At 43.7% G+C, this 10,000-nt stretch overlaps 1 protein-coding gene across 1 annotated transcript in view; it reads left to right on the forward strand.

Annotated features, from left to right (window-relative positions):
- LOC144542874 (nuclear factor 7, ovary-like) overlaps positions 1-9,051 on the forward strand; it is a 443,231-nt gene extending 434,180 nt beyond the window's left edge. Inside the window, exon 2 of the mRNA XM_078290262.1 lies at positions 7,167-9,051. Coding sequence (XP_078146388.1) covers positions 7,276-8,676 — 1,401 coding nt within the window. The 5' untranslated portion in view covers positions 7,167-7,275 and the 3' untranslated portion in view covers positions 8,677-9,051. The remainder of the gene's footprint in view (positions 1-7,166) is intronic.
- Positions 9,052-10,000: the final 949 nt, after the last annotated feature.

The following is a 10,000-nucleotide window of genomic DNA, read 5'->3' on the forward strand; positions in this document are numbered from 1 at the left end:
GTGTGTGTGTGTGTGTGTGTGTGTGTGTGTGTGTGCATGTGTGTGTGTGTGTGTGCGCGTGGGTCAGTAATGTGTGTGTGTGTCAGTAGTGTGTGTGTGTGTGTGTGTGTGTCAGTAGTGTGTGTGTGTGGGTCAGAAGCTTAAAACCCAGAAAAAACAGTTCCATTAAGAACAGTCAGTCAGATGGAGGGAGGAAGAAGGCTGCAGGGAAGGAAGGAAGGAAGGAAGGAGGAGAGGAGAAAGGAAAGGAGGTGAAAGACAAATATCCTGCCAGTAAAAACAGCGGCGAGCGGAGAGACGAGGATGGAGAGCGGCGTGGCGAGGAATACCGATGTCCCACCCGACTGGAGCGGGACTCTCTCTCCTCCGTAGCTGCGGGCGATCAAATCTCCACCGGGCTGCGGTGAGACTCGTCTGCTACAAACTGCTCTGTTGTTTATCGAGCTGCATCTAATTAATAACAGAGAGAGAGAGAGAGACGAGCGATCCTCCAGCTCTGTTAACACCGACACACTTCGCTCACGTCAGTTTTCGAAGTTAAATTCCTTTTTGACCCTTCAGTCGTCAAGTCTCTGTCTCTGTTAGCTTCACTGTTATGGATAAAAAAAATGATAATAATAATCGTCTAATGGCAGAAATCCCACATCTGGATCACCTCCAAAATCTGATCAGAGCTAAAGATCGGATTTGAGAAACAAATGAGGTGAACTAGTGTTTCTCTGACAGTCTAAAGCCTCACTGGACGGCATTATATCACCAGAGGAGGACAGTGGTTTGGTTTTACCCGTGCACATCTGTAATTTCAGATGACACTTCAAGACGCGCGATTTTCCTCCTGTCATAAACTAGAAATAACCGGCTCGCGGTTGTATGCCTCCGCCAATAAACTTTGTTTTATCATTGCAAGGACAGTCTTTATTATTAGGTCAACTTAAAGGATTTTGGTGTCTGCAGAAGTGAGTGACAGCACTTCCACCATTTTTGTAGAATGACCCAAGATCGTTTTCTCAGCTACAGTGGTAAGCAAAACATTATGATGTCACAGTGAAGTTGACCTTTGAACTTTTGGATATAAAATGTCATCACTTCATCATTTTATCCTATTAGACATTTGTGTGAAATTTTGTCATAATTAGCGTATGAATTCTTGAGTTATGGCCAAAAACGTCTTTGTGAGGTCACAGCGACCTTGACCTTTGACCACCAAAATCTAATCAGTTCATCCTTGAGTCCAAGTGGACGTTTGTGCCAAATTAGAAGAAATTCCTGAGACATCGCGTTCACGAGAATGGGATGGACGTACGGACGTACGGACGGACGGACGGACAACCCGAAAACATCATGCCTAATAAAAATGGAGGCAGTAGTGGAATCAATCGTTGAAGGTTTTGAAGGCAATTTTAGCTCAAACTTCATACGTTGTTTTGCTAAATCCTAGCCTGGTTACAGACTCCTGACTCTCGTCCCGCGATTTGTCGAGCGATTCAGAGAGTCTGGAGTTTCCCCTCGTCAGCGGCTTGTTCTCGCTCCAAGAAACGATCGAGCCAATCGGCTCCTTTGTGGGCGGGACTAAAGTTCATGCATCGGTTTTTCATCGGTGTTTCGGCAGAATAGATTTATTGAAGTCACCTCCTTAACTTTGCAAAGACGACATTTTCGTCAAAATGGACGACATTCCTGGGTCAGTTGGTAAATGTCTGCTAACCTTGGATGTAGAGGCTGACTGGCTGCAGCATCATGTGACTGAAGTGACGTCAGAGCGGCCGGATACATCACTCACTAGTGATTGGTTCAGATACGTCGGTCGCTAGTGATCGGTTGAGATACGTCGGTCGCTAGTGATCGGTTCAGATACGTCGGTCACTAGTGATCGGTTCAGATATGTCGGTCGCTAGTGATCAGTTCAGATACGTCGTCACTAGTGATCGGTTGAGATACGTCGGTCGCTAGTGATCGGTTCAGATACGTCGGGCGCTAGTGATCGGTTGAGATACGTCGGTCACTAGTGATCGGTTGAGATACGTCGGTCACTAGTGATCGGTTGAGATACGTCGGTCACTAGTGATTGGTTCAGATACGTCGGTCGCTAGTGATCGGTTCGGGGAAAATCAAGCCCCCCCACACAGAAAGCAGCTAACGAGGAGGAAATCTCAGGCTGAATAATGGAGTGGAACCAGATGAACGTTCAGTCTGAAGATCAGGCTCGCTCAATCAGGAAGGGATGAATCGTAAAATCTTGACCTCACACAGTTGCGTCCGAATTTCATTATCCTGTTTCACGAAACGCCGAGATTTAGGGGCAATTCATTAATCACATGAGGTCAGGACGGCCTTTCTGTCTCTGAGAAAGCGTCGACTCTTGGATGGCAGCGGCGGTGTGAAAGCTGTAGCACTGATTATTTTTCTCTGCGCTCAGGGGAAAAGAGAAGACAGCGAGGTACATCGGGTTTGGAAAAGGCAAAATCTCTGTTCTCCTCTAACAGAGACGGAAACGTCAGGACTGGACTCCCCAGCGCTCCTGCCTGCGTTTAGTTCTGTAGTTTTTGCACTGCAGCAGCAGTTTGAGAAATCTGTCCTCACCTTTTTTCTTTTTTTTTTTTTTTGTTCAGCGGAAAAGAGAAGACAGCGAGGTACAGTATATTTTGTTAGGAAAGGCTTCTCATTTGTAACAGAGGAGGAAACCTTTAGGGACGGTGAGCTTCTGGACGATTCCCTCACCTCCGTCACACTGAAGCTGAAAGAGGAAAAGACCGAACTGAAACTGAAAACTAATGCTGGAAGTAATTAAGGCGTCATTTGATGCCTCTAATTGGATGTTTCTGAGGCGTTCGCCGCAGGTGTTTCGATTTGCAGCGTCAGCAGAACTGGAACCTGCGTTTCACCACGAAACACAGAGAACATCAATATCTCATTTTCAGTGTTTTCAGTTCAGTTTTTCTGCCTTTAGAAAACCAAACCGAGCCCCTAGTTATCTCTTTTCCCTTCTCTAAAGGTAACAAAGTTGTCAAGAAAGTGAGCGGGGGGTCATGAAGGGGTGACGGTCCGACGGACTCTCTGCAGCAGCGGGAAGGCAGGAGAGTTCAGCTACAGTCCAGAAGTTTCCGTTGTCTCTCTAACAGTCTGCTGGAAACTAAAGAGAGAGAGAGCCAAACCTGTCTGTCATTTTCTCTCTCTCCACTAGAAAAGAGGTGAAGAAGCTGCACCAGGATGTGTTTTCTTCTGTAAACTGTTTTTGCAGTTTAAAGAGGAATTATAACCTCCTTGCTGGTCCCGCAGGTGGGTCCGTCATTACAGACGCGTGTTAAGCGGCCGAGCTTTGTTCAAACCCACAGAACTTTATTTTAAATTCTAGTCCAGATCCCAAGGTTTCCAAAGACACCAAACATGTCAGGCTGAATTACAGGGAAATGTGTAGAAAATAATACACAAGATTTTTTCCATTTGATGTAATCGTGCAGCGTTTGAATATTTCACTCAGTATAAGCAGCTGGAGCTTCAATGGAGTGTTGTAATGATGTGACACTGTGGTACAGTATGGAAAAACCTATTTTTTTTATAAGTTTGAGGCTCCTTAAGGGGAAATTTAAGGACAATTTACCGGAAAATCAGGGTACGAATTGTTCCAGTTGTTTCAAAACAGTCCGGTGAGTTTTGAAAAGCCAGAAATCTCAGCAGCTGTGCCAAGTAATCGATGAGTCACTGGTACTGAGTATTGATCAACAATCCTATCAACCCCCAGGCCTTTATTTACCTCAACTGCAGAGGGTACCAGGCCTTTATTGGAAGCAGGCTTATATTAGAGACAGGCCTTTATTTCTAATTCCCTCTGTTTGATAAGTATATTTGCTCATATTTTATGAAGTTTGATTTTCTGATCTGCTTCTGTTGAGGTACGTTAGGTAGCCGTTTTTTTGTTACTGCAATGCATTACGATAATTACAGTAATCGACGACGGCACGCTCCAGAGACTTCCGCCGGCCGAGCCATCTTGTGGCACTTGTATGTTACTACAAACTACAGTTACATTATATAACAGGCACCAGGAGTTTACCGGTATCCACCGTTGTTTGCATGTAAGCTGAAGCTAACTGAAGCTAACTGAAGCTAAAGTAGAATCTATACAATTATTTCATATCGCCGTTTATTTCGATGCGCGATCTCAGTCCACCTGACAGCCCTCTGTTCTGTCGGCGGCATGGAGGTTTCGGTGCGCCGAGGGCTTACTGCCGACGCTTCGAGTTTCCCGGGGACACGGTTCCGGCCAGTGCTGATAGCTGGCCGCCGATTTGATCCGGCCAAGATTTCGGCGGGGTCCCGACGCTGATGCGTCACCGGGTGTCCCCGATAGGTACAAGCCGTGGGCGCGGTGGAGAGGACAGCGGCGGAGAGAGGAGACGGACACGGTCCAGCCATATACTGGTTTTGACCTAGTCTTGTTTCCTTTGTTTTTTCCCCCGGCCTGTATTTGAGACCGGCCTTTATTTGTTCGTGTCGACGACAGCCCCGGCCATTATCGGAGACCCGGCTTTTAATTGACTACAGGCCACTATTAGAGGAAATACGGTATTATGGTCATTTTGCTATATGGGCGCACCTTAGGACCACAACAAACAGTTGTATCTTAGGAAAAGGACTGATTTAAAGTCAATGACAAAAAAGAAAGAAAACTCGTACACAGGAAAACGTATGTAAATAAAATGTATGAATATATACAGTATGTCCTCAATGGGCTTCCGTACTTCTCTAACTAAACCTGCCTCTTCCTCTTCTCCAGGTTAGAGTCAGCAGCAGTAGAGTTGCTATAAAACTCTTCAACACTGAGATTATCGTCTCTTTCTGCAGCTGCTTCTTTCTCTGACGGAGTGGAACGGAGGCGAGAGATTCAGCTTTCAAAACTTTACTGTCACTCCGGGGAAAAATGGGGGGGAATGCAAGAGAAACACAAAGCATTTATCAAAATATTGAAATGGCATTATTAACAACTGCGGTTTCCAAATTGCCAGAGTCTGCAATTATTTCTCAGTGAAGAAGCAGCTGCAGGAAGCTTCCTGGACGAGGCGAGGCGGAGCTGTGCAGAATCCTGAGACTCCACATCAAGTTAAATGTCAAAGAAAATCTTTTAATTTGAGCAAAATATAAACATCTCATTTTCCCCTGTGAATTTTTTTTGACTTTTTTTTTTAAGTGCTGAAAAAGAAGTCATCAGCAGCCAAAGAGTCTGTGAGCAAAACACTGAACCAAACTGAAAGTCATTCTGGATTACAGGTTTGGTTAAATGAGCTAAAAGTAAACGGAAGGCATACGAGTAGAAACAGAGGACACTCTTCTCTTATCAGCTCTTTCTCTCTGTCCTCCTTCCTCTTGTAAAAGGAGGTTAGAGAGGAACAACAGGACCAACCTCGCTGCACAGCTACCTCATTACCAAGATTAGCCGCTCTTGGCTTGAAAAGCTGTTTTTATCTGAAGGAGAGCGGAGCGGAGGTGAGAGAGTCAGCGGGACGAACCGGTCCGACCGGCTGCCGGCTTCCCCCTCTCCAGGAGAGAGGAGGAGAGAGAAACATTCTGCCAGTGAGGAGAGATAACTCCTCCTGTTTCCAGTACAGCTTCAACTGTTTCAGGAATTTCTAGAAGTGAGTGTCAGCCTGTTGAAACCAGTCAGAATAAGGCAGATCACTGCACTGCTATCAAGAAAATGACTCCTGATTAATTCTTGAAACAAATCACATTGGAAACAAGTGAAATTATCAAACCTTACTGGCAGATATTTTTCGCTAATTTTACTTAAAGGTTTTAAAGGTCCCATATTCTCCTCTTTCCAGAGTTTTATTTTGTGTCTTTCTGTCCATTCAAAGCTGTGTGTGTGGTGTCATGAACCAAAAACACTCTCAATCCATTTCTCCACGTTCATTTTCCAGCATCTCTCTGAGCCTTACCAAGAACAGGCCGTTTCTGTCGCCGTGTCTTTAAGGCTCATTAATATTAACGACCCCTCCGTTCCGATTGGCTAACCGTTTCGAGAGCGAAACGTGAGACGCCGCGGCCCGGCGGCTACAGGTAGGGAAAACTCTCCGGTAATAAACGATGACGACCGCTCGACCGCTTTGAAAAAAACACTTTGTTAGTCTATTATTTCTTACAGAAATGATAATGAGCGAACCTTTGTGACGCCGCAAAGTTACGGAAGTCCAAACGGCTCGTTTAGAGGCTCGCTTTTCTAATATGGATTGTGTGGATTTAGTTTTGATACTTTCACCATGTTTAGATACACATCCAACTCCTTTATCATCACAGAGGAGAGGGGGTCCTGCTTTACACCAGATGGGACCTTTAAAATTAATCACACCTATTGGTGTGATAGTGTTAGTGGAAGCATCGCCATTGACAGAAGGGCTTGGGCTCAGGGGACATCATTTGCAGACGGACACAGCAGCATGAGGATGGCAAAGGCAATCCTCAGACAAGTGAGGACCCAAACTGAGTAAATGTTGTCTCCAGGCTCATTCAAACTACCGGTACTCTCATCATGTGGAGACCAGCAGAAATCTCCAGTGGAGCCGATCTCACAAGGCAGAAATGACTTAACATGTTTTTAAGGATTATCATTATTGTGTTCTGGACTTAGAAATACACATGCATAACTCATTTCCAAGATGCTGTATATTCATTTTGGAAAAAACCCCAACTATCATTACCTTTTGTTCATCATTCAATATATCTAATTGCTCAGATCATCTACAAATCTCTTGGAAATCTCATTTTGGATTCAAACTCTTCAAATCCAAATCAAACTCTAGTTGTCTGGAGCCTCTGTCAGACTACAATACCCAGAGAGCAACGAGAGAGAAACACTGTGGAATGAAACTCAGCTCTGCTCTATTACAGTAAACAGCTGAGCATTTAGGAGGAATGGACTGACAAAGCTCCGCCCCTTACCTGACTCACCTGAGACAAACCAGGAAACAGAGTTTGTTATTCTTCACTCCTCACTGAGAAGAGACACACACACCGAGAGACAGACGATAAGATTCACCTTCAGACCAAACCCACGACTTCCACTGAGGGAGGACGGCTACAGGAGGGAGTACTGGGAATACTGGGAATACTGGGAATACTGCCACTTTAACCTGCTGCTGACTCAGGAGTTTTAGAAGAAACACGACTCAAAGTCAAAGTAACTTTCAGGGAACATTCTAGAGGAGGAAGTGGTGCCACAACTGACTGACTTCCTGTTTGAGCGGTCTGTCTGGTTTGTTTTCAGCTTCACTCAGAGAGAAAATGTCTTCCAGATCAGAGGAGGATTTCTCCTGTTCTGTCTGCTGTGACATCTTTAAAGATCCTGTTGTCCTGTCATGTAGCCACAGCTTCTGTAAAGCCTGTCTGCAGAGCTGGTGGACAGAGAAACAAATACATGAGTGTCCACTTTGTAAGGAAATATCTTTACACAGTGAACCACCTCGTAACTTGGTGTTAAAGAACCTGTGTGAGTCTTTCTTACTGGAGAGAGATCAGAGAGCTTCAGCAGGATCTGAGCTTCTCTGCAGTCTGCACTCTGAGAAACTCAAGCTCTTCTGTCTGGACCATCAGCAGCCAGTGTGTGTTGTCTGTCTGCATTCAAAAACACACACCAACCACAGAATCAGACCCATCGACGAAGCTGCACTGGATCACAAGGAGGAACTTCAGAAATCACTGAAGCCCTTAAAGGAGAAACTAAAGCTCTTTAATGAAGTTAAAGGAAACTGTGATCAAACAGCAGAACACATTAAGGTCCAGGCCCGACGCACAGAGAGGCAGATTAAGGAGGAGTTTAAGAAGCTTCACCAGTTTCTACAAGAGGAAGAGGAGGCCAGGATCGCTGCACTGAGGGAGGAAGAGGAGCAGAAGAGTCGGACGATGAAGGAGAAGATCGAGGGTCTGAGCAGAGAGATAGCAGCTCTTTCAGACACAGTCAGAGCCATAGAGAAGGAGCTGAGAGCTGAAGACGTCTCGTTCCTGCAGAACTACAAGGCTACAGTGGAAAGAGTCCAGCGCCCCCTGCTGGAGGATCCACAGCTGGTCTCAGGAGCTCTGATAGACGAGGCCAAACACCTGGGCAACCTGAGCTTCACAGTCTGGGACAAGATGAAGGAGATGGTCTCCTACACTCCTGTGATTCTGGACCCAAACACTGCCCATCCAGAACTCATCCTGTCTGAAGATCTGACCAGTGTGAGATGTGGAGAGAGACAGAAGCTTCCTGAAAACCCAGAGAGGTTTGACTCCTACAGCTCTGTCCTGGGATCTGAGGGCTTTAACTCAGGAACTTACAGCTGGGATGTTGAGGTTGGAGACAGTACAGTGTGGTTCCTGGGTGTGGCAGCAGAGTCTGTCCAGAGAAAGAGAGACGGACAGTCTGGATTATGGGGAATAGGGTTCAGTGGTGGTGAATACGGAGCAGACTCCCCATCAGATCCAGACACTGTTCTCCCAGTGAAGAAGAAGCTCCAGAGGATCAGACTGCATCTGGACTGGAACAGAGGAAAGCTGTCATTCTCTGATCCTGATACTAACACACACATACACACCTTCACACACACTTTCACTGACAGGCTGTTTCCATTCATTATCACTGGGAATGAACTCTCTCTGAAGATTTTACCAGCGAAGGTCTCTGTAACAGTGGTACAGCACAGTTAGAGATGATGATGACGATGATGATGATGATGATGATGATGATGGTGATGATGTCGTCAAATAGACAAGCAATCTATTTCTGATTTTTTCTTTTCATTTTAAGGATTCATTATATAAACATTATATCCATTATTCTTATTTCTAGAACAGTCAGTGAAAATAATCAACTCTCTAATCTGTGATGTCATCAACATGTGCCCATGTTGTCCTGATGATGATGTAGCTGTCATGGTGATGTGGATGACATCTATAACAACAACAGGAAACAACAAAAATATAAAAACATCAACAATTAGTAATATGTTTATTTATATAGCACCATACATAGAATTCAACTCAAAGTGCTTTACATAAAATAGATTGATTAAAACAATAAATGGATTAAAAACAGTAAACAATAAACCATTACATTACATTAAAATGACATTAAAAAAGAATCCAGCATAGGAATGACAATATAAATATAACAAACATAAAAGGAAATCAAAGTGCTAAAAAGATTATTGAAGGAAATATTATTGAATAATATAAAGCAAATTAAACAGAAAAAATGAATAAATATTGAAATAATCTATAATAACAACATTTAAATAAATACAAATATTTTTTGCATTACCTCAAAGTCGACGAGCTCTACTTTGTTAAAGTGAATTTTCTCTATATTTAGACTGCAGGTAAAAGTTCTTCCTGTCTTCTTTGGTTCTTCATCTGAAGTGTTAAATTTATTTGATCTAACTTTATTCCAGGTTCTTAGAGTTTCTCTCCACTGTAACTCGTCTTCTCTTTGTAGTTAAATCATTTAAACTGCAGCAGATCCTGGACTGACTCTAATATTTACAGCAACAGATCCCGGCTCAGCTGAACTCTTCATTTACAAAACTCTTTATATCCATTTGGGAAAATAAATCAGAACCTCATAGTTTGTCGTTCAACATCTCCAACATCCAGACGATACTGTCTGTAAAAGAGTTTTCATTTTGTCAACCGAGGACTTCAGTCATCTAGAGTCCTTTAAAAAGTACCATCAATTTAATTCTGAATTATCAATCAGTTTGTCACTTTATTTAAAAGGTGGAGATTTCAGTTTGGATTCAGACTTCATGTAATGTTGGTGATTTAGGAATTGAAGCTTTCTCTACTGTTGCACTCATTGTAAGTGACTCTGCATAAGGAAATGTAAAATGTAAATTACTGATTATGTTGTTAGCACTGTGATCTTTTACCTACTGTGATTATTTTCATTTACTGCTGGATAACTTTGCATCTAAAACCAATAAAGAATGAAGTTCAGAGGGAAATGTGTTCAGATTTCCTGGCTGTGATTTCA

Source organism: Centroberyx gerrardi, chromosome 19 (assembly GCF_048128805.1).
Source record: "Centroberyx gerrardi isolate f3 chromosome 19, fCenGer3.hap1.cur.20231027, whole genome shotgun sequence".
Lineage (NCBI taxonomy): Eukaryota > Metazoa > Chordata > Actinopteri > Beryciformes > Berycidae > Centroberyx > Centroberyx gerrardi.